We start from the raw sequence: 25,993 nt of genomic DNA, 5'->3' as shown, positions 1-25,993 counted from the left end.
TTGTGAAAATATGCAACAGTGTTGCATATTCGGGTGCCGAATATTGTTATACATTTTCCAAAAGATAAAAAAATCGAAAACTATGGGCCACCGCCACTCGCTGCTAAATTTTCGAACCAGTAAATGATCAAAAATATGCTCTGAACACTTCACACCTGACCACTTTTGAAAATATGGATTTCATACAGGTAAGGCTTTCAGTCAAAATCAAGTTTAGAAGTTTGTTACCACAGTTGACCAGATAATGCAGAACATAACCTAAAATAGTGTTATTATTTTCAGGACCAGTTAACCGCCCTTCAGTTTTCTCATGGGTCTAAAACTGAAGTCTTCAAAGTCTACTTAAAGGCGACAAAGAGCTGCTAAACGTGAAGCTAAAGTTAACCCTATAGACGGTTTTTGTGTTTATATTTTGGATTTGAACAGTTTTTGGGTGGAAGTGGTTAATTTATTAAGTATGTTGAAGAAGTGGTGGTCGAAAATAATATACATATCCCATCCCACAAATAGTGCAATGTGATATCAATAGTGTTCAATAATTATAATAAAGGTATTGTGTTTTACAATGGACTTGTATCATTTAGCAAATTCGTCTTGTATTTAACACTTTGTGTTCTGAAAGTCTATTCAATAATCCACTAAATCCTTCTTTTTTCTTTTAATATCGCACCACGATTGCGAAGAAGGTATTTTAGTCGTAATCTTCAATGATATTGAAAATTGGCGCTTTTTGCCTCCATTGGCAATATTTGTTAACCCTAGTTGTACCAGTAGCGCCATCAGCGCGGAGCTTTGCGTAATATTCCCTATTAGTAAGTACTCCGTTAATAAAACCATGGTTATAATAGTAAAAAGAAATTTGACAGTGACGTCGACATTAGCAATGATAGACTGTCAGTGTCATTTCAGTAAAAAAGACAAAAGTTGACATGTCAGCAACTCGCCAGTCATAAACTAAACAAATTTATTGGAATTATTTTTAATTTTTACTTAATTTATTTAATTTTGTATTTAAATTAATTATAATCTTCTAAAGCACCTTAACAGGATACAAAATCATAATTTATATTTGTTCGAAGGTACTTTTTCATATTTCATAATATGTTTTAACACATTGTTTACAAAGTTATTCAATCTAATTTCAGCTGTAATTACATAAAAACTAGTAATTATTTGATCTTATATTTGTTGTTTATTTCTAACTTTGTGTGTATTTCAAAGGCTGCGCAATTTGTTTGAAGAAAATGATAGAACTTCCAAGAATAACAAGAGCCCTTAGGGCCCATACGCAACTTGATAAGCCACGATGCTTGAAGCCTACAACAGACCCTACGAAACATCTTATTGTAAAATCGAGGAACGTCCAAAAGTAAGACCTTTTGTTACATTTGACTTATTGCAAATTCTTATGACATATTTATCACCCAACAAACTTTTAACTGCAGATCAATTCTAAAACTTATGCCAAAAAATATTTCACACGTTTATTTACCAAAACAAACATGGGAAAATGGAAGGAGATTGGGGAGAAATTTACCCAACAGTGTAACAATATTGTAAATTAAAAAAATTCAACACACAATACCTACAACTTTTTGTCTTAATCTAATTATTTTGTTATTTCAATATTATATTAATGTTATCTATTCAACTCCAGATTCAAATCGTACACAGATATAAGTGCATACCTCAAACATAATGAACCCAATGCAGATAATTTATCAGTACTACTGGAAGATCTGAAAGAAGCATGTCTACAGCTGAGCAGTGATATGTCAGATGAAATGGCAGATGATGCAGCCGTAATGGTGTTGAGGATGTTCATTGACTATGACATTGTCATGCTGAAGCATTTGAATGAACTACGGCAGACTTTTGGTACAGTGACTATGAATACGGCAAATAAAATTTGTCAGGTACTGTTTTATATATATTAATCTTTCATTAGCTAGATATTCATATAAATATGTACATATTTAGAGTTAGTCTACCTTGAGTCTTCACTTTATACTCCACCTGGCTGTCGGTCCATCTGACATTACAAAAAACTTTTTCTCAGGGACACTTAAAAAAGTATAATATGATTGTAATTTTTATCACATACAGGCCTAAGTTTCAGTGGTGTAAAAATCAAGCTATATTTTTTTTAAAGCTTTATTTTAATGAAACAACAAAAGAAGTTTAAACACAAAATAATAATGGTTATTAAGTACATCAAGACTTTTGTATTTGCAATGATTAAGCACCACCAACTGAAACGGTAATCCAAAGGGTGTAATTCTTACTTTCACACCAATTTTCAGATAGTCACAAAAATATCTAGTGACATTTCAGAAGAGACTAAAGAATACATTCTGAAGGAGACCAGTGAATCTAACAAAGAGAATGTTAAACTATGGGGTGACCACATTCAGATCAACTATATCCCTTACAAGCCTGTGAAGAAACCCCTAGCTAAGCTCATCAGCAAGCCTGCAACAGCTGGGGCATTTGTTACCGATTTCTCAATGAAGTATATTAATAATATTGAACAAGTAGCCAAACCTGAACCTGTTTCAAAGGTAAGTTATGACAAATATTTTTTTCTTTGCACCCTTTAATGTGATTAACCCATCTTTACATTGAGCCTTCAATACAATACTATAATAATTTATTGCACAAATTAGATACATAGTATACAAAGGTACAAGATGTAATAGTATAACATAATGAAATAAATATGAATTAATTTGGTGCAAAAGGCCTTATCACCGATGTTAAGGTGAATAAATGTCCCAGCCTTTATAAATTTTTTGGGTTCCATACCTCAAAAAGAAAAAATAAATTAAATCACTTGAAGCTTCTGTCCGTCCAAACTTTACAGATAGTTCAATTTGTTTGATTCCTAAATAAATGATTGAAATATCACACATTTTTTACAGTTCACCAAAAGCTGGTTAGAAGTGAAAATCAAAGAGCTTTACAACGACAGCAGTGGGATGTCGGGCACGGACGCACTGCAATCAATTATTACATTCCTAAACTCCCCCCGAAGTAACGACGAACTTCAGAATGATTTGTTTGACTTGCTCGGGTTCGACAAGTTTGAGTTCATCCAAGAGATGCTGGTGCATAGGCAGGAGATCACTGATAGCTTGAAGGCGCCGCCCCCGCAGCCCACTATAGCCGAATGTGAGTATTGAAAAATAAGGAATTTAATTACTCTTTCTCCATTTTTTATTAACCTTTGTTGCCCCACTACTGGGCTCCCCCATCGCCTTCCAAACATCAGAAGTAATCATAATGCCTTCAGATCTTCGCTCCAAATTTTTTAATTTTTTTTTTCATAGGTATGTAATTTTAAAAATGATTTCAATTGAGTTCCAATAAAAACGGTTATTCTTAAACACAACTACCTAGATTGATCATTTCCTGTTTCTGACGAAATGTAAAGACAATTAGCTTGATTGGTAAAACATGTTAAAATTCAGATTTATTTGCGTCTATATGACATATCTCTCTCTCTTTCATTTTCGCGTATACTCAGTTTAATTTGGAGTAGTAAACTGCAAAGTCTAGGGTCAGCGTCTGAAAATGGAAAATTCGGCTGTGATTTTACAACCGACCACCTGACGTCAAATCTTCTTGAGAATGCTATTGTTGCCTATCAGCTGCCAAAGCTACTCTTAGTGCCACATATGATCTCCACTGCATCTTTTTACAGTGGCTGCTATTCTGCCTGAAAACAAAATGCCCCAATATCTTTGCCAAGTGTCAGTCCAATCGGAACAAGAGAAACTAATAGCAAAGTTGGTGAGGAAAGAGGAGAAGAAAGCGAAGAATGTGAAGAAGAATGACAATGAAGATCAGGAACCGGAAATTAATATTGCTCAGATGCGAGCCGCCCGGTATGTTCACTATAGCTGATTTAATAATTTATATTCAGCTCCAATGTGGCTCCACTCTACAATTTAAGTCAAATATTTTTTTTATTGTATATTTACTGTAAATTTAAAAATATTTAACTCAATTTCTGCTCTTATGTATTATAGTATTATATTATTTTAAAAAACTGGATCAGGACCTGTGGCAATACAAATAAACATTTTCTATGTATATTTTTAATAATACATAAATAATAAAAGTTATACACCATAAGTAATTCTTTTGTTTCTTCATGGGTCATATTTAGGAGGGTTTCAAGGAGGATTTTTTTTGTAATACTATAAGTGAGAGGATAAAATCTTAGTTTTTCATTTAATCTATTGTAAAGAAGTGGACCGAGGAAAAGGAAAAATCTATGAGTGAATACATGTTTTGTTTCTACGCTTTTGAAGCAAAAAAAAACAAACAATATTTGTTATTAAATTTAGTGCTGAATTTTGTGACTGAGATGAAGAACTTGAAGTATTTTGATCTTTTTGCAGCCTAGCAGAATTGTCAAAACCGGTGGTGCCATTTTCATCAACATCGAAGTCAGCTGCCAACATAGACCCGATTCTCCAGAAGATATCGTATTTCCAGACGAAAGTCCAATATCCTAATGTCTTTGATAAATCTATTGATTCCAAAAATGCTGCCGGTAAGATTATGTTTTATTTTTGCGATTCCATAGAGTCAAAAAAGAAACCTATTAATATTAAAGATGTTAACTTTAATCCTCCTATTATACTTTTACAAATTGCATTTTTGTTCTTTATGGAATAGAAAGACTTCTTTTACTTTCTGACTGCCTATGAAAGAAGGACAAACAAGATGATATCAAATTTATAATAATTAGTGACAACTGAACGTGAATGCACTAATAGAGTTCAATGAGTGTCCAAAGTAAGTCAGTTAAAATTTTCATAATTTTTATTGACTATAATACTACTACTCATAATTTAATCGAAATCGGCCCAGCGATTTAGCCGTGAAAGCACCACACGACAGCCAGATTTTCGTGTATGTATGTTGCATTGTATTTATGTGAATTTGACAAGAAATGAATTCAATATCTAACATTCATCCAGGATTTGTGTCCGGGTTGAAGCTGATGTTGCCAGAGAATGCAGTGAGGAAAGACGTGAAGGAGTACGAAGAGGTGATCATACCAAAGAACGAGCCCGCCCCTCTCGAAGTCGGGAACAACCGTGTCGCTGTTGGGGATTTGGACGAGGTATAGTATATTATACACGGTTACTGTATCTAATGCATAATCTTCCAAAGGCGCATAAGGTACATAGAGACTAACATCTTTTGTTCTACGATTTTTGTCTAAACGTATTAAATAAATAAACTTTTTTTGTTAATAAATAAATAAAAAAAACTGTTTTTTGTTTCTATAATACGTTACCTCTATGTTCGATTCCGCTATATAACTCTACTGTACATAGATTTAAATTACATAGAGTTAAGATGTGTAGAATCGCAAATTAGATTGTTTTTTTTTTATATGAAAAAACTACCAATTACAAAAAGTCGTAGAATAAAAGTTGCTTGTTTTGATGTACCCGAATAGTCTTTAGGAGGTTTTGCGTTTGATACTTGTAACCTGTATAATGAATAAGATATTTTTTCTTCTACAATCTTTATCGGCCTGTACTTTCTGATAAAATATTATATTACAATCTGATAGGTAAACTAACTGTTACATAAACTTTGCCTAAAGTTAAATATCTTTGAGAGCATTGTCTTTATCACAGTAACTTTTATGAATAGTCACAAAAAAAAAACTCATTTTTTATTTTATTTATTTGGGTCAGCAAACGATTACACTCATTAAACTTAATCTAGGTTGACAACATAATGCTATTTCTAAAAGTGCAACCTACAACGGTATCCACAGATTACTAAATAGAATTACCTACGTGTGTTGCTGAACAGTCAGTATTAAAGAACTGTAACTAAAAAAAATCATCTATATACTATTGTACTAGTATAATTAATAGGTACTTTGGCTATTTGTATTTATTTATTTACCAATTTATGTACACGAAACAGGAATATATAAGAAATTAAAAAGTGGAATAATAGTACATAGGTACTGCTTAGTTCTAAGGAAATATTGTATTGTACTTCTCTTAATAGAAAGTAATAAAAACATGAAACATATGTACCAATTTTGTTAAAGGCATAAACGATTTGACTTGGTACTATTACTCACAGATCGGCCAAATGGCGTTTGAAAACATAAAAGAACTGAACCGCATCCAATCAGTGGTGTTCCAAACAGCATACAACACTAATGAGAACCTGCTGATATGCGCGCCCACCGGCGCGGGCAAAACCAACATCGCTCTGTTGACTGTGGTGCATCAGATCAAGCAGCACATTGAAAATGACGTCATTATGAAGAATAAATTCAAGGTATTATTTTTTTAAGGTTATTGCTGTTCTTTTGGCTGGCAAAACTGGTTATCAAGCAATGTTGAAAATTAAATTTGGTACTTATTGCAATGACAAAAAATAACCGTTTTTTAGTCTTTTCAGACAGACTGTGTGGTAGGAAATATAAATTGCGATAGAGAAAAATCATACTTTATCTTATATTTTAAGTTTTACGTGGAGAATACGTACGCAGATTGTGATTAGAATAATATGTGTTACCTGATGGTCCATCCAGGGTCGGCTCCCAACGAGGGAACTCCTCAACAGATGCGTTCAGTGCAACAAGATCTCTAACGACAATAAAGCTTGAGGAAAATATGAAATTTTTGTAAAAAAATAATAATTATAATATACCAAATGGCGGCCTCCGTGGCCTAATGGTCATCATGCCGGACTGCTACCCTGGAGGTCCCTGGTTCGAACCCCGGTCAGGTCAACAATGATCTTTATCAGATTGACCTGGGTCTTGGATGTTTATCTATATAAGTACATGTTATAGAATATAACATCGTTTCGTTAGTATCCCATAACACAAAGTTTCGAACTTACTTTGGGGCTAACTCAATCTGTGTGATTTGTTCCTATATATTTACTTCTATTTTTAGATAATCTACATAGCTCCAATGAAGGCTCTCGCGTCAGAAATGACAGCTAGCTTCGGTCGGCGGCTCAAAGGGCTCGGGATATCCGTGCGCGAGCTGACGGGCGACATGAAGCTGACAAAATCCGAAGTGCAACAGACGCAGATGATCGTCACCACTCCTGAAAAGTGGGACGTCGTCACTAGGAAAGGCGCCAGTGAGTAGTTTTTTTAAATAGTTAATTAATTAATTAATTATTGCGTGCCTTATATACGCTTACAGTGTTTAAATAATATTAAAGTAAGTAACTTTTAGTTGTATTTTAATGCACACTAGCCAATGATATATATTTTTACAAATATTTCTATTAGTTCCATAAGGCATCTACTTTTAAATATGCATAATAAATAAATAAAAAACACAGAGAATTTCGGTCGGTAAAACTGCACAGGATAGTCATCCCGTCCTGAAAAAATGGGGCTTGTCGCTAGGAAAAAGACCTTTGAGTGTTTTTTTGCCTTTTATTAGGCTATGCTCTTCTCAGTCCTTCCAAATATAGCTAATCGCTACATTGTATACAAAAAGTCGCTTCCCGCTGTCTGTTTCTATGTATGCACGCTTAAATCTTTAAATAAATTAATTTTGATGTGGGTTTTTTTAAATAGATAGAGTGATTAAAAAGGTAGGTTTATATGGATAACATGCATATTACACACCCATGGGATTGATTTGTTCACGTTTCGCAAAGTTTCCAAAACAAACTGGATAAAGCGATGAACGAAAAAGATGATTGATAATGAGAAATGTAATTTTTGACTCAATAAGTAAACGAAAACTTTACTTATTTCTAACCTCACGAAAACTCGGTTGCAGTGCACAGCTCCTGATAAATATAACTTCTTACAACACATAATTCTGTATTTTTACAGCTGACACTGAATTGGCCTCTATCGTAAAGCTGTTAATCATCGATGAAGTCCATCTCCTCCACGGCGACAGAGGGCCTATAGTGGAAGCTATTGTGGCCAGGACCTTGAGACAGGTGGAAACGACGCAGAATATGATCAGAATTGTGGGGCTTTCTGCTACACTGCCGAACTATCTCGACGTTGCCAGGCAAGTTTGAACTTTATTGCTTTGACGTTACGGCATTGTGTCAATAGCCAATGCCTTTGTAGCCAAGATACTACGTTTATTGGATAGAAACTATATTTATTAGGTATTCGGTTAGTTAGAAATAAGCCATATATTCATACAATTTATTCAGAATTCAGACCGCGCACTTTTTGATATAAAATTTAAAATTATATGTTATTATCAATGCTACAAACTACTAGCGTTCTACAACATTTTTTTACAGATTCCTCCGCGTAAACCCTAACATCGGTCTATTCTTCTTCGATTCCCGCTTCCGGCCAGTGCCTTTAGAGCAACAGTTCATCGGCGTCAAGGAAACTGGCAAAGGCGGCGGCGGCCATCTTAGAGAAGTATGTCTCCTTAAGCACTTTAATTAACAAATTTAAAAATATATATATTTTGTCATAAGATCTTGTCAATGTGTGGTTCTCAATATAATGTTTTCTCCACAGATGCAAATAATGAACGACATATGTTACGACAAAGCTGCGGATATGGTCCAAAAAGGCCACCAAGTGATGGTCTTCGTTCACGCCCGTAACGCTACACACCAAACGGCCCTGGTCCTCAAAGAATTGGCCCAGAAGAAAGGCCAATTAAAGTATTTCGAGCCTGAAGACTCCGGAGGCCTCACTAAAGCCAAAAAAGCTATAAGCACCAGCCCTAACAAAATTTTGGGGGAGCTTTTCGCGAGTGGCTTTGCTTGCCATCATGCTGGCATGTTGAGGAGTGATAGGTTTGTAAAAAAAAGTGCCTACATTATTTTTTAATAAAATACAATTAGATAATCAAATTCAATTTTGAAGCGGTGATCGAAAGGTCCCAGATTCGATTCCTACTCGTACCTCATGATTTTGTATAACAATTTGATTTAGTTTTCCATATACTTCAGATATACAGACACTTGTAACTGCCCTCCCTTCCCCTAAAAAAGCGAGTTTCACAGAACCCTCTATCCACGCGTCCAACTCGCACTTGACAGATTTTCTACTACCCTGATCCCTATGTTACAGGAACATGGTGGAGAAGTTTTTCGCGGACGGTTACATAAAGGTGCTGGTGTGTACCTCCACCTTGGCTTGGGGAGTCAACTTGCCTGCTCACGCCGTCATAATCAGGGTAATCATATTATATTCCACCTACCAGACAGCCATTCATTGTTATGTTCCAGTTTAAAGGAAAGAGAAATGCTGTGTTATTAGAGGGTATTCTGGCAAAACCCTTTAGGTAACAAAATCAGCAGCGTGTGACACCACTGGTGTTGCGGACGCCCGTCGGCTCCGGTGACCACTTCCCATCAAGTGGGCCGTATGATAAAATTAAAATAAATCAAACTAATTCGGATTAAAAGTTGGATATTGTGAAGCGGTGGTGGTGTAATGGTTAATTCGGTTCGAATCCTACTCGTGAGTTTGTATACTGACTCATGTATCGACCACCACTTGCTTCCGGTGAAGGAAAACATCATGAGGAAACCTGCACATTTGTTGATTATTAACTTGTGTGTGAAATGAAAAATAAATAAATAATATGAATAAATAAATTTATATTATATATTCTGCTAGTGGAGTGTGCACTAATCCTGATGTGACTTTATAAAAACTAGTCTGGCCAGTGTCTAACCTGCATCTGATAAGCAACAATAGCATTCCTAAAGAATGTCAGGCTGGTTGTAAAATCGTGGCTGAATATTCTGAAGTTTGTAGCTTTATTTTAACTTCGTCATCACAAAAGAGAGAACACGCTTCGTACGAAAGAGAGAACACGCGAGAGCGAAATAGAGAGAGGTGTCAAATCAACACTTTTTTTTCCATCACAGGGCACAGAGATCTACGACCAAAGCCACGGTACATTCGTAGACCTCAGCATACTAGATGTGCTGCAGATATTCGGCCGCGCCGGCCGCCCTCAGTTCGACTCCTCGGGGACGGGCGTCATCATCACCACTCACGACAAACTGACGCACTATCTCAAGTCCATGACCAACCAGTTCCCGATCGAGAGCAACTTCATTAATCTGCTGGCTGATAACTTGAATGCAGAGGTGAGAGTTATCTATTTATATATAAAACTCTTGCGTTACTGAGTGACTGATTGACAGACGACGCACAACCGTAACTACTGGGCGTAGAAAGCTGAAATTTGATGTGTAGGTTTCTAAGGACAGTGTAGGGGAGCACTGAAAAGGGATTTTCTGAAATTCCCACGGGAAACGGATTTTTACTCACATACGAAGTTGTGGGCAAAAGCTAGTGTTTTTATAAAAATCTTTATTTTTGCTTTTATTTTTTGAAAATTTATAAGTTATGTAAAAGGAATCGTGATAGACCAAAGAAGCTTTAGGAAGAAATAGATTTGGGATCTATGCCCAGCAGTGGGACAAAAAATAATTATATAAGTTTCAGTATATCTTCTCGTATATTTTATGATAAACATACACATGTACTCATAAACAAACTATATGCATGTTTGATCACAAAATATTTGCTTCTTCTAATTAGAAAAAAGGGAAAAAAACGTAAAAAATTCTACGACAGCAAAAAGTATTGTTGGCACTGATAATTGGTGTTTGTGTATTGCAGTAAAACATGTCAATACCTAAAATAAGAGTTTATATGTATACACTAAAAGTTACATAAATAGTTTTTTCTTATTCAAATTATTTTTTTCTTTTTTACTGTGACTATATGTTAACTGTAACTATGCACACCATTCTATGGTAACGCATGTTGAGTCTAAGTGTTTTAAGATTTTATTTATCAATTTACATGTGTTTTTGCAAATAAAATATATTTTTTTATCTTTTTTACAGGTCGCATTGGGCACCGTCACGAACATAAACGAAGCCGTTGAATGGCTCAGTTACACGTACCTTTTTGTCAGAATGAGGATTAATCCGCAAGTGAGCATAAAATCCATGCTAATACATAAAAGCGAAACGTCTGTCACAGTTTTACGGCTAAACCGCTGAGCCGATTACAATGAAATATTGTATAGAAGCAATTAATGACCCGGGAAGGCGGAGCTGCGGGCTAAAGCTATTTGTCGAATATGATGTTGTATCTATTTCATAGTCATTATAACTAATTCGATTGGGCTGATTTTGATGAAATTCGACCCGAGTTCAAACGTAGACTATATATAATAAATCGGAGCCCCAAAATGGGATAGCAATATATTTCTTTTTCAGGTTTACGGACTGACGTACACGGACGTGCAAGAAGAACCGATGTTGGAAACAAAACGCAGAGAGTTGATCACGGCCGCGGCGATGCAGCTGGACAAAACGCACATGATTCGGTACAATGAGAGGACTGGCGATCTCAATATTACAGGTATATGTTTTATCTCTTTCTCATCCTAGCGTGTTCATTCTGCACTGTTTTTTTTTAAAGTTTTGATCATCTTTTTCTAAACGTCATCATCACATCAAACAGTTTAGTTCTTGTGATTTTTCACACTTTATCTGTGTTGTCGAGAAGCCTGTGTTCATAAGCTTCTACTTTTTTTATTATTACATCAAGACATGTACGTTAAGGTCCCGGTGCAGGTCGTTATTTTTTACGTACAGTCGAACGCATGTCAACTTACCCTAGCAAGTACTATCTATACTATTATTATAAAGAGATAAGCGTTTGTGAGTTTGTATGTTCGAGACGGGTAATCTCCGAAACTACCCAACAGATTTCAAAAATTCTTTCACCATTAGAAAGGTACATTATGCAAGATTGCTATAGGCAATATTTTTTTTCATAATTCCCACGGGAGCGAAGCCTTGGGCATCATTTAGTATATGAATGTGTATGACGCGATAATAAGGACGATTTTACAATGAATGCATAGATTAATGGGCCGTTGACTGTATCACGGTGCATCGACAAATCTTAGTTAATTAAAAAATATATATAATTAATATTTGTCAGATCTCGGACGTAGCGCGAGCCACTATTACATCACGTGCGAGACGATGGAAGTGTTCAACTCTATGGTGCGCAAGTCTATGACGCAGGGTGAAGTGCTGCAGATGCTCACACGGTGCTCAGACTTCCAACAGCTCAAGGTACATTAAGGCCTGTTTTGCCACTTGCTGATAAAATATCATATTGTAATCTGACAGATAACCGCTAAATAACTAATTTTAGCCTTTCGCGTTTAATTATTAATTACTTAAAAAGAAGTATTACACGCGCACGTACCTTCTATACCTCGAATGTTCCGTGTCGTGTTACCCGACCCGTGGGCACCGAGCCACCAATTAACCGCTAAAAAAATCTGCCGAGAGTTATTTAACAGTACATAAATAATAAATTGAGCTAGCCCCAAAGTTCGAGACTTGTGTTATGGGATACTAACTCAACGATACTATATTTTATAACAAATACATATATAGATAAACATCCAAGACCCGGGCCAGTCAGAAAAAGATCATTTTCCATCATGACCCGACCGGGGATCGAACCCGGGACCTCTCGGTTCAGGGGCAAGCACTTTACCACTGCGCCACCGAGGTCGTCAAAACATCATCTTGTCTTCTTCATGCATTTATCCTCTACTTTTCCCACTGCTTTTTTGTCACAACTACTTTTACCATCCATCCTTTGTGAAACATTTTTTTTTAATAACTGTAATAGGGCAGTGGAATTCCCGGCAGTCCTAAACAACTGGCGAATTAGGAATAAAAGTATTTAAATTACATGGTTTTTTTATTTTTTTAATCTAGCCCGTGGGTATTATGTCCCACTGTGGGCAAAATTGAATGTTAAAAAATTACATGTGATGATCATATTTATTCATAGGTCAGAAAAGAAGAATTAACTGAGTTATGGCAGCTTAAAGACCACTACTGCGAACTGCGTATAGAAGACCCACCGGAAGATATACATTGGAAGATTAATATACTGCTGCAAGTGTATCTCTCGAGGGGACGCGTCAATGGATCGTCATTACAGTCCGATCTCAATTATATTAGTCAGGTAAATGTCGTCAGAAAACATATAGAAATTTAGCAACTAATCAATGCAGGACACTCTTTTCTACTTATCAATTTAAGAAATTCCATCCAATCCAATCCACGGTATATACTTTTTTTGACAAAGTTTAATATAATTTTTGCTCTCCTTTTGAGATTTCATACTGTGTATCGCCGTTGGATTTATTCTATTCACGAATTTTACGGATTTTCAAAATTTTGATCCAGGTTTGAAATTTAGTTTTCAAAAAGGGACCGATCTTATAAGTTGTGTATTCCTTGGATTTAGTAAGTACTTCGACGGAGTACCTACTAATTCCAGGTGTATTCATTTTTGTCTTTGACATTAGAAAAAAGTATCCGATTTGAGAACTAGTTTCTTACTAGTCAAATGAAATTAATCAGAAGTTCCTTCTACAATGCAGATTTGAGAACCAAAATGTCCAATGTTAACCGACCAATTTCAGAACGCCGTTCGGATAGTCCGCGCGCTATTCGAAATAACACTCCGCAAGAACAACGCATACATGGCCGGGATGTATCTCAAGATCGCAAAGATGCTGGAACTCCAACTGTGGGACTTCTACAGCGACATGAGGCAGTTCAACTGTTTTACCATTGAGACGCTGAAACACATTGAATATCCCATGTTGAAGCCGGATCAAATAAGGGAGATGGAGTGGCAGGAATTGGGCAAGTGTTATTATAACGTCTAACTATACATGTAATAAAACTGTAAGTGTAAGTGTCTGTACATAGGAGATTTTTTTAAAAATATTTATGGAGGTTCTTGATGGAAGTAACAAAAGCGAAAACAATTTGTTTTAAAATTTATCTGTCTTTCCGTATGTTTGTTCGCCAAAACTACCGGAATGTGACAATGATGATTTTTTGAGCGAACGCACGAAATAAACGCGTGTGGAACCGCGTGTAGCTAGTTGTAAATAATCATAGATCTTTCCGATAAATAAATTTTTATTCGATTTGTACATACACAATTTACACAATAAATTACAGTAATTATTAATTATTCATTTTCTACTAACATATGATAACTAACGTTATATGAGTCTCGGCCACTTGAATGGATATTTTTTAATTCATTCACAACTTTACTTCAACTTTTTCTCAGGTGATTTGATTCGCAACCCAAAGAATGCGCGGCACATGAAGAAATGCGCCGACGAGTTCCCCCTTCTAGAGATGGAGGCCAGTCTTCACCCTATCACCAGAACAGTGCTAAGAATACGGCTAACTATTACTCCCAATTTCAAGTAAGTACATTTCAAGAAGTTATAGAAGTTCTAAGTGTTCTTCATTTGAATAATCATCATCTTTTTGGGGTTCCATACCTCAAAAGGAAAAGAAAAAGGGCGTGAAAAAATTCATACACTCCTGTGTAACCAGTCGTCCTTAGGCTGCGGTGACCACTTCCCATCTGGTGGCTTCGATGCCTATGTTTGCTCAGTAGTATAAAAAAGACAAAGACAAAGATTATTTATTTGCAAAAACATGAGTTTACATTTTTTTTTACAATGTGGTGTTAAAAGTAAAACTTAATCCTACATATTTCACCGTCCACGGGTATGCAAATATAAATGGAGAGCACGCTATCATCCCACAAAACAAAATCGAATAAATAAAAGTAACTAAACTAAATTTTTATCTAAATCTATCATTTAAAAAATCGTACAAATTATAGTAAAATTAATCAATCAGCAAGGACCTGAGGTGCTTTTTAAATAAATTTAAATTCTGATCTTTAATTTGTTGTGGAATTTTGTTATAAATTTTAGGTGCCATACATACAATACTTTTACTGAGTAATGCAGTTTTGAAGGGTGTAAACATAGTCTATAATTATCCCGATGATTTCTTAACACAAGTTCTTAGTTTGCTCTGGAACTACTGAACCACTTTAGTTGAAATTGAGTACACTTAAGTAAGTCAAATACGATGAAAAACGATATGTATAGACGGACAACTAAATGTTTTTTTTACTACTTTTGTTAGATAAAATATACAATTTTAAAGTTTCGCAAAATTTATGTAAAAGTTACTATCCGGGTACGAAACTCGTTTGGTGACACCAAAGTTAAACTCGTACTTGAACATTGATCAAATGCGAATTGAAATTTGATCTATTTTTTATAAAAGGTGGAATGATAAATACCACGGCAAGGCGCCTGAAGCGTTCTGGATATGGGTGGAGGATCCGGACACTGACATCATGTATTACCACGAATATTTCCTCATCACTAAGAAACAGGTTAGCGTCACTATCCTACTATTAATATTATAAATGCGAAAGTTTGTGAGCATATGTGTATGTTTGTTTCTCTTTCACGCAAAATCTACTGGACCGATTGTTATGAAATTTTATTATTTCTTCTGTCTTGACGAATGTGTTATTTTTAACACCGATATCAGATTTTATTCTTCTTTTGTTATGGCCGCATCGTTAGCCAAAATGATGATAAATTCATTGGATTCCACCTACTGTTGTTCCTCATTGACATCAGTTATAATTTGTAGGTGGTTACTAAAGAGCCCCAAGAACTGGTGATCACTATACCTATAACGGAACCTCTTCCACCGCAATATTACATCAGAGCAACTTCAGAAAGGTAAGTTATTTTCAAGTCGTTTTTCTCCTTTCCTATTGGAATTGGCTATATGACTAGTAAAAAGTAAAATGTAAAGGTATTTACATGACTAAACCGATAAATAAATGTCACTTGAACAGTTTATTAATTACGTGATTTACTGTTTTTTTGTTCTGACTGAAGTATGTTAGAGCTAGACCCAATTGCTTAATCTGTTACGACAACACAGTAGGTTGCCATTATTTTCTATAGGTCTTGACTTACGTACGTCAAAAATCCGTAAAATTTCTACGTTGTTGCGCGTTGATCCGTAGACGAACGTCAACGCAACTTGTGACGTTATAGTGATGTCATACCAACTCCATATAAAATCTTGTTTTGTATATTTAAAATGTATTCATTCATTTGACTAGTTGGAAAATAGCTAATATTTGTTTATTTTGTTGCGTTAAACTTATTACTAACATTTACTATGAATTATGTGCGAAGTAAAGAAATTATATTATATTATTAAAAACAAAAGACTTAACATTTTTACTATGTTTTCAGATGGTTAGGTTCAGAAAGCGTGCTGCCGCTAACATTCCAACATTTAATTTTGCCCGAAACACATCCACCTCACACTGGTAAATAAGTCACACGACTTTGATTTCTCTTAAATTATTTTATTTCCAATTCGCATTTATTTATTTATACAAATAAATGCGAATTGGAAATAAAATAATATATTTTTTCAGACCTGCTAGAACTACAACCGTTACCAGTGACAGCATTAAACAACACCTCCTACGAGTTAATATACAACTTCACCCACTTCAACCCTATACAGACGCAAATTTTCCACTGTCTGTACCACACAGATAATAATGTGTTATTAGGAGCGCCTACTGGATCGGGGAAAACGATAGTCGCTGAGTTGGCGATGTTTAGAGTCTTCAATGAGTATCCTGGATGTAAGGTAAACTAGATTTTAATACAGTCTTAAAAATAAATTATTTTAAGGTTGACGTATACCTGCAATTTGGATTTGATACATGTAGTGTATGCGTCTATATACACTTCCTCCCCACTACTATGATAAGTCATAGCGCTGCGAGTGAGCGCTCAGTTGTATACGAGACAGCGAGGCGCACGGACGTTGGAGCATCAGTCATGTGGTTGTGATATATGAAACGTGATATATTATGAAACGTGTAAAACATCAATGAGTATCTAGGTATTTCTGGCGTAATCCACATAGTATTTTTGTTAGACCAATATATTTAACGAACTACACATGTTTGCAATTGCAATACCAAATTAAATAGATCATAGTCAAGAATGATTGAAATACACCCAGTGTTGCCAGCTAAGAGTGGCCTCAAAGTCAAAGTATTTATTCTTCACTTCACTTTTCACGTCAAATTTTATATTATATTGTATAGTATTTTCTCAAAAAGCTACAAACAACGGGCATTTCGATATGACCATCGCTGAGAACACAGAAAGAACCTCATTTAAACAGTTTTGGTCCCTAACTGTCCTCCTAACTAGCGACACTGGGTTAGACCCCTCATTTATTTTCTACCCTCTATAGAAATACTGTAATATAAAATATTATTTTTGTAGGTTGTGTACATAGCGCCACTGAAGGCTCTCGTAAAAGAAAGGATAAAAGACTGGAAAGTTAGAATAGAAGAGAGACTCGGCAAGAGGGTCGTCGAATTAACCGGTAAGTTTTATTGAACACCATATAAAAAAATATAACTATATCCATTTTGTAGTCACGCTTCTTAGGAAAAAAATCAAAAACTAGTAATATAAAAACTAGCCACTTTTATTATTCTCCTATTTCATTTTTTTTATACTTAAACAAACGTGGTATACACATTTGTTTAGGTGCTTAAAACAAAGATAAATAAGCATAGAATATAACCTGGAATTGGGTATTTTGGACATAGGGTATTTTTTATCCTGAAATTCCCCCTGGAGCAAATCCCCGATGCGCAGTTAGGAATTTTATAAATCAGCAATTACTTAATATCTATTTATTTAAATTTTTAAATACTTAAACGCATTATAACTATTGGCTGTTTGATTTACATAAAAACGTTATTCATTTATAGGTGACGTATCGCCCGACATCCGAGCTATAAAAAGTTCCCACGTAATCGTAACTACTCCAGAGAAATGGGACGGGATAAGTCGGTCATGGCAGACAAGGAATTATGTACGTGATGTGGCTTTGATTGTAATTGATGAGATTCATCTACTGGGAGAAGATAGAGGACCCGTTTTGGAGGTTATTGTGTCAAGGTAAATTCAACTTTTTGTGTGTTGACTTCATTCATTTTCTTCATTTTCTTAAGTTCATTCAAGAAAGTTCATTTTCTTTGAAGAAATGTGAATCGGTATGCGTTGTTATAGACGAGATAGGGGGCCCGTGTTTGAGGTAATCGTGTTGAGGTAAATTTAACTTTGTCTTTGTTAAGTTCATAATCAATCGGTTTTTATGTGGTAGATTGTTTTTATTATTTACACATAGTTCATATCAATTGAAGTGCAAATTTCTCACCGTTTCTCACGTGATTGAGGACCTCTGTGACTTAAAAGTCATCATGCCAAACTGGCTCACTGTCCCGGATTAGATTGCTGGTCAAGATGGCAACACACGAAAAACTTGGTCAAGGATTTTTATCTTCGAGATAGATATAGTATAGCTGAGTTAGTATTCCATAACATGAGTCTCGAATTTACCGTGTAATTTGTCCCAATTTAAAAAATTCTGATCTATATATAATGTTTTCTCAGGACGAACTTCATAGAATCACACACGTCCCGCCGTCTGCGCATCATCGGGCTGTCGACAGCATTAGCCAATGCGAAGGACCTCGCCAACTGGCTGAATATTGGTGAAATGGGACTATACAACTTTAGGCCTTCAGTACGACCCGTGCCATTAGAGGTAAATACTGAATTCATTAATTTATATAAAAACTAGCAATCCGTCCTGGCTTCATTCGGGTAAAACCATAATAAATTATACACCTAAACCTTCCTTTAGGAATCACACTATCTATTTACTATCTGTTTTTGAGTTTATTGAGAACAAACAGACAGACGCGGCAGACTACTTTGTTTTATTATACGTAGGGATAAAATATACACCCTGTTTCTATTCTTCAGCTATCTTCTGTTTTTTTATTTTGATTGGTTTGCCCTAAAAAGAACTGTGAGGGCGGAGAAAACTACTGAACTACTAAATTATTATTCATAATTTCCTCAGGTGCACATATCAGGCCACCCCGGCCGCCATTACTGCCCTCGAATGATGTCGATGAACAAACCGACATTCCACGCCATCCGCACTCATTCTCCTAATGCGCCCACGCTGGTCTTCGTTTCCAGTAGACGGCAGACCAGGTAACTCCCAGTTTTCTCATCCATACCTATACTTACCCATATTAATATTATAAATAGGAAATTCTGTCTCTATCTTTCTGTCTGTCACGTTTACACGGCTAACCCGGACCGGACCGATGGGCCGATTTTGATAAAATTTTGAACGAGCGGAGCTGCGCGCAACAATTAAATATACATTACTCAACGTCAACAATTTATTACCTTCACAACATTAACTAGTAAAACTAATATAAGTAAGTATATAGATACGAAATACATGTAATGGATTTCACAAACCTTAATGACAATCCACTGCTGAGAGGAAATAGAATATAGTTAATTGAAAATAGTTCACAATTCATAGATATTGTGGTATTATCACATTTTTTATATTTAACAATGTAATAGGCATATTCATATTAATATTATTTATTCGCCAACCAAGTATTACAATGATCTTAAAGTAATTACAATTAATATTAATATAACAGAACATAAAAGAACGCCGTTGTAAACCACTGAGGTTTGTCTACAGCGTTATTAGCGTCAACTCAATTACAAATTAAATATAAAAATAAATGTAATCTATTATTACGTCGTATGTAAATAAATAGGAACCACGTATGTACACGTAGAGTGAATAGGCATAAAAACATTGATTAAAGATTTTCTAATAAGAAATATTTCAGTAAATGAAATTATAAGCTCTAAAAAATTCAATCAATTTAGCTTCAATAACGTTTTCGTTTGACACAAAAAGAGCATCTTTTCAACCCCCCATTTATTTCAGATTAACAGCCCTCGACCTAATCGCATATTTAGCCGCAGAAGAGAACCCAAAACAGTGGCTCCACATGAAAGAGGCAGAAATGGAACAAATTCTAGCGAACATTCGGGAATCTAACCTCAAATTGACGCTAGCTTTCGGCATCGGTATACATCACGCTGGCCTGCACGAAAGAGATAGAACTACTGTTGAAGAGCTGTTTATTAATCAGAAGATTCAGGTTGGCTGGCTTACTTAATATTGAGTTCTTTTATTTTATATATTCAGAAAATTAGGACTTCACTTCACCAACAAGAACATGATAATGACGGGATTAGAAACTTGAAACCACTAACAAGTTTTTACAATTAGAAACTCATTAGGTTTTTAAGTAATTTTTCGCTACTTTTTATTATGTTAATTTTTCGCTACTTTTTATACACAATCTTATAAAAAATAATTTCCTTAATTTTCATATTTTCATTAATTTTTCATATGTTTCTTTGCTTCAAATTCAATAACCTCCTCCATTTTTTGGGCGTCTGTTAAAAAGATTTTTATTCGAATAATCAATATTCATAACATATTCAAGTCGTCATTTTATGGCTTACAAACTGGTTGACTGTACTTAAGATTAGTTAAACTAGTTGAAGTCAATGAAGTGAAGTCAAGTGAAGTGTGCTTCAAATTAAATTTACGACCGCCTCAAAAAAAAAATAAGAACCCTGTTCAAAACTAGTAACGTAAGTGTAGTTTTTGGAAAACTAGATTCAATGAATAATTACCTCTTATGACCTTCTCCGTAGGTTCTAATTTGTACAGCAACTTTGGCTTGGGGTGTGAATTTTCCCGCTCATTTAGTGGTGATCAAAGGCACGGAGTACTACGATGGCAAACAGAAGCGCTACGTTGATATGCCAATCACTGACGTCTTACAAATGATGGGCAGAGCTGGTCGGCCGCAGGTGAGAAACATATGGTTTATGATCACGTTTAATTGAATTAATAATTTGTTTTTTAATATGTAATAGGCACCATTGACAAAGCAGTATGATATACTGTTTTCATGGTAGAGTACTAACATTCGTTTTGGGACAAACTCGCAGTCCAACTTAGAGAAGAAATAGACTTAAGAAGCATTCGACAATTTCTTAACAAATAATAAAATTTATTTATAAATAAATCTCTTTCTGCTATAAGTGTACGCGCCTTTTATTTTGTTTTTTTTTATCTGTATGTATTTTCTTTGTTCGAGATAAATATAATTCTATTATATAATTTTAGTATGACAACGAAGGCGTGGCAGTGGTGCTGGTGCACGACCAGAAAAAGAATTTCTACAAGAAATTCCTGTACGAACCGTTCCCAGTGGAATCTAGTTTGCTGGAAGTGTTAGCAGACCATTTGAATGCCGAAATCGTAGCTGGTATGGAATATATTTTTATTTTTATAAGATTTACTTCACAGTCCAACAAGTTAGTTCACTTGTTTCTCTTTCCACCCAACGGTTGGCTGGAAGCAATGATGTTTGAATACCTTGTTGTATCTCATGACTGCTTTATAAATGGTGCAATTAAGAGTTAATCTAGCTATGTATCTACAAGTCCCATATATATATATATTATTGAAATTTCGAAGAAAATATCTGATTCGACTCCATGGCAACTTCATTGAGTGTGTTATTGCTAACACTGGTGTCAGATTTTATTCAAATCGCCTAAAGACGTTTCACATTGATGTCACAGGCACAGTCCAAACAAAACAAGACATCCTAGATTACTTGACCTGGACGTACTTCTTCCGCCGCCTGCTCAAGAACCCCTCGTACTACAAGCTGGAGAGCGCGGAGCCGCAACACGTGAACCGGTACCTCTCCGATTTGGTGCAGACCAGCCTCGATGCTTTGGCTAGTGCTGGCACCGTTGAGATTGAGGAGGTAAGTCAATATATATATATATATACGCTGGATTATACGCTGGATTGGATATAGCTGGATATATACGCTTATATATATATATACAACCTTTGGATGGAAAGAGATTATATAATAAGATTATATATATATAATCTCTTTATTATATCTATTATCTATAATTATTATATAATCTCTTTCCATCCAAAGGTTGCCTGGAAGATAGTCTAGCTAGTTAGCTAGCGATAATTCCTATGTTTGAATATCTTGTTGTAACTTATAACTCCTTTGTGAATGGTGCAATAAAGATTTTATCTATCTACCTATATATCTCCCTCTTTGTCTATCTATCTTTTTTCTTCTCTTTCTCCCTCTCCCGTTTTTATCAATCGAGAAATGTATCATATTAGAATAGTTAGAAAGTAACCAATTGGTGGTATAGAAAATTAGTTGGTATTATTTCTTTTTATTCAATCGACTTATTTTAAAAAATACGCAAGTGGTCTACTGAAATATAAACTCCAAATGGTGACGATTGTGTGATCAAGATTGCATCATTTGAATACTTGTATACTAACAATTCCAAACGATTGCGTGTTCATATTGAATATCGCCATCTAGTAACAGAAATAAATATATTGGGACAAATCACACAGATTGAGATACTAACTCAACGATACTATATTTTATAACAAATACATATATAGATAAACATTCAAGACCCGGGCCAATCAGAAAATGATCATTTTCCATCATGACCCGACCGGTTCAGTGGCAAGAACTTTACCACTGCGCCACCGAGGTCGTCTTAACTATCAGAAATCATACGCGAATTAACGCTTTTTCTTTTCAGGATCAGCGTACAGTCCACTGCACATGGCTGGGTCGCATCGCGTCCTACTACTACCTGTCGTACAAGACCATGGCGCACTTCAGCTACCACTTGCAGAGTAACCTGAACACTGACGCTTTATTGAGGGTTCTCGCTGATGCTGAGGAGTATGCCACGTTGCCGGTGAGGCATAATGAAGATATACAGAATGGGTGAGTCTCGTGTCTCTCTCTTTTGTGAAGTTTCGTTCGTTCGTTACAGAAAGGGATGCAGGTATATAAAGAAAGAGATGTAGGACGACCTTCCTTTTCTATACGTGCATTTCCTTCTTTAGACCCTAGATTGCTCCTGCGGCAGGTGTGTGAGTAGCCTGCCTAAATTGAATTTTAAAAAATACTGTCACTCAGTTCTCGCGCGAATCTATCTAAAAATTATTACTATTATCTCCAGGATCGAAGGGTTATCTGATAGTTTATCAGCAAACTGAAACGGGCACAATATTGCTATCATGTTTATAAATCGCTGGCATGTCTGCTGGCATCCCTGACTATCTAACTAATACGATTAATATCAAACTATAAGTCCACACTGATATTATAAATACGAAAGTTACGATCTAAGCCGCTGAGACGATTTGATGAAATTTGAAATATATATATAGTTAGTGACATAAGATCAAACATAGGCTAAGGCGGGCGAAGCTGCGGGAAATAACTAGTGTTATATATAGGCAGTGATATTTTAATTACATTTTGACATCAATACCTGATGTACTAAGTTAAAAACTTAATACTGTCATGTACTAAGGAAGTATATTTATTTATTTATGTCTATAAATCACTGGCACAGTCCCAATAATTTTGTTTGTGCCCCAGCGAATTGGCCCAACAATGCCGCCTGCCCGTGGACCCGCTATCCCTCGACTCGTCCAACGTCAAGGCGTTCTTATTGCTACAAGCGCATATGACTCGCTTGCCTTTACCTAACACTGACTATCTAACAGATACGAAATCCGTGCTAGATCAAACTATAAGGATATTACAGGTAACTATCGTTTGTTCTTCCTATCTTATCGAGTGTGTTAAATGAATATTATGAATAAATAAATAACTATAAATCGAACATAAGGTACTTTTACCCGTAGAACGTAACATATGTATTTGAAGACCCTTCTAATATAATATTTTAATTTGCTTTTATTACATGATAACGACTGTCTATATGTCTATTGCTTGCATAGATCAACAAAGAGATAAAATGCCCGGATTGTTTGTCATTGGAATAAATAGAGAATCTGTCCCGTCGTACCGTGTACACCATTGACACGCACCATCTATGATGCAGATGAGACTAATTTTACAACTACTTCACCTTACTTTCCTTGTCGGTTGCACCATTTGTGCAGATGAAACTAGATTTGTTTGCACCATCAATATCGACGAGATATCAATATCGATATAATTACGACTTCGCCTTACTGTCCTTGTCATCTATAGTGAATCAGTCTCTAATTATTCCGCTATACACCACGTTTTATAAAATAAATTATTTAACTTCAATCGCTCCTTATCCCTCTTCCAGGCCATGATCGACACGTCAGCAGAAAACGGCTGGCTGTCCGTCTGTCTGTCCTGCCAGACATTGATGCAGAGCATCGTCCAGGCGCGCTGGCCTGCAGACTCCCCCCTTACTACTTTACCCCACGTCGACTCCCAACATTTGTACATGTTCTCACAAATGACTAAAGATACCAACAAACCGTGTACAATGTTGAATGGACTGAAAGTTGCTTGTGCGAAGAATTATGAACTGCTCGCGAGGTATATGAGGAGGGAGTTTGAGGAGCATCAAATTGAGCAGATCTATAAAGTAAGTTTTTTGTTATAACTTAATTTGACGACAAATAAGTTCTTAAATTACTATAAATACAAGATTGTTACATGTACAAGCGCGGACTTATCCCATGTAGGATCTGTTACAATCAACCAGTGATAGGTTGAGAGGACATGTAGGTATACAGTCTAAGGCAAATTCGTAATTTTTTTATTTTAATCTAACCTGTGAAAATGCTAGCGATTTTCACAGGTTAGATTTGGGATGAATATGACTATAAGTTTCTCAATGTCAGAGAAATTTTGTGTGGCGTATGAAAGATTGTATGAGTAAGACACTCGACAACACAATTTTAAGGTACTGACGATTTTGTTATGAAGTGTTTTGAAATATGTTGTATGTATGACACATGGCTACGTGCATTGATTATTACATGCTAGGCCTTATTATATATAGCGCTCAACTTAGCCTTGCGCGAAAATCCTCCCTCTATCTAATAAGGAAGATTTATATAATCATTATCAAAAATCATGAATAATCCTAATATTTAATTATAATTTCCAGGCAATATGCGATCTGCCCACATTGGACGTGAAACTGTACGTCCGCGGCTTGTGGTTTGACGGAGAGAGCGAGCAAGACAAACATATAAAGCAACCGCAGAAAAGAGATCAATGGATGCCCATACACGGAGATCAGGTATACTATTTAACTATATATATTATAGTATGAACGTGATCAGGTGATCGAAACTAATCAACAATACCATATTGAAATATTTTTCTTCTTAATTCCTAATGAAGATTTCTCGACCAGGAATACACCCTAGTAATAGAAGTGAGCCGCCGCGGTGGCAACCCTAACAACGTTTTGTGTCCGCGATTCCCCCGCGGCAAGAACGAGGGCTGGTTCCTGACTCTGGGCACCGTGGACAATGGGGAACTCCACGCCTTGAAGAGGGCCCCTGCGAAAGGAACTGCTCAGGTCACTTTCTACACGCCTAGCTATACAGGTATGTTAGATTTCTTTTTCACTTGCAGATATAACAGCGACTGCAACTATATTTGCACAAGATAATGATATGCTGCCAGTATTCTGGGATTCTAACCATGCCTCGATCTATGGCGCTGGTCGAAATATTTAATTTACAGATAATCATAATTTGAATGTTAGTTTTAACTCTTTGAATTATTTTTAAGTGTTGTAAATATATCTGTACCTGTTATTTTTTATATAAAATCCTTTATTTGTCCAAGATGTGATAAATATCTATATATACCTATAAGCCCTTAATTTAGTCCCTCGTGCCTTCCCCTCACATTTGCCCTGTGTGGTGGCATTCGAAATTCGACTGTAGGAACAAATTAAATAAAGCTGAGAATATGGTGTCTTTCAATTCGTCTTATCAATGTCCCAGGTCGGATTATCTACACCATATACATAATGAGCGACAGTTACATGGGTTTGGACCAGCAGTACGATTTGCAGTTCGAGCTGATGGAACCCCTGCCACGGGAAAATGTCGACAGAGTATACAATGAAGACAAGACTATTATAGAATGATCATGTAATATAATAAATTATTTTATTATTGTTACTCTGTCTTTCGTTAGCATATGGTTCCTGCC

At 35.7% G+C, this 25,993-nt stretch overlaps 1 protein-coding gene across 1 annotated transcript; it reads left to right on the top strand.

Moving 5' to 3' along the window:
- The first annotated feature begins 915 nt into the window (after positions 1-915).
- On the top strand, positions 916-25,962 carry obe (obelus). The gene is made up of 39 exons (XM_053759394.2): positions 916-1,079; positions 1,222-1,369; positions 1,658-1,916; positions 2,304-2,561; positions 2,922-3,171; positions 3,704-3,887; positions 4,407-4,561; positions 4,992-5,137; positions 6,127-6,327; positions 6,954-7,146; positions 7,859-8,045; positions 8,290-8,416; positions 8,519-8,802; positions 9,080-9,185; positions 9,886-10,110; positions 10,879-10,968; positions 11,257-11,401; positions 11,990-12,126; positions 12,863-13,039; positions 13,503-13,728; positions 14,168-14,309; positions 15,193-15,304; positions 15,571-15,662; positions 16,191-16,267; positions 16,379-16,599; positions 17,250-17,352; positions 17,747-17,936; positions 18,432-18,585; positions 18,907-19,043; positions 19,813-20,029; positions 20,595-20,753; positions 21,073-21,214; positions 21,534-21,724; positions 22,554-22,744; positions 23,408-23,576; positions 24,114-24,401; positions 24,930-25,064; positions 25,182-25,377; positions 25,783-25,962. Exons 2-39 carry the CDS (start codon positions 1,245-1,247, stop codon positions 25,926-25,928), a joined length of 6,537 nt encoding a protein of 2,178 aa, XP_053615369.1. The 5' UTR covers positions 916-1,079; positions 1,222-1,244; the 3' UTR covers positions 25,929-25,962.
- The last annotated feature ends 31 nt before the right edge of the window (positions 25,963-25,993 follow it).

This window comes from Plodia interpunctella, chromosome 19, assembly GCF_027563975.2.
Source record: "Plodia interpunctella isolate USDA-ARS_2022_Savannah chromosome 19, ilPloInte3.2, whole genome shotgun sequence".
Classification (NCBI taxonomy): Eukaryota; Metazoa; Arthropoda; class Insecta; order Lepidoptera; family Pyralidae; genus Plodia; species Plodia interpunctella.
This window is presented reverse-complemented; position numbering and strand designations above follow the sequence as displayed.

Bases quoted from the DNA above. Each gene is read 5' to 3' on its own strand.
- obe (XM_053759394.2), top strand. From the start codon at position 1,245: ATGATAGAACTTCCAAGAATAACAAGAGCCCTTAGGGCCCATACGCAA. The intron at 4,562-4,991 runs GTAAGATTATGT...ACATTCATCCAG, and splicing joins TGATTCCAAAAATGCTGCCG to GATTTGTGTCCGGGTTGAAG. The intron at 16,600-17,249 runs GTAAACTAGATT...TTATTTTTGTAG, and splicing joins ATGAGTATCCTGGATGTAAG to GTTGTGTACATAGCGCCACT.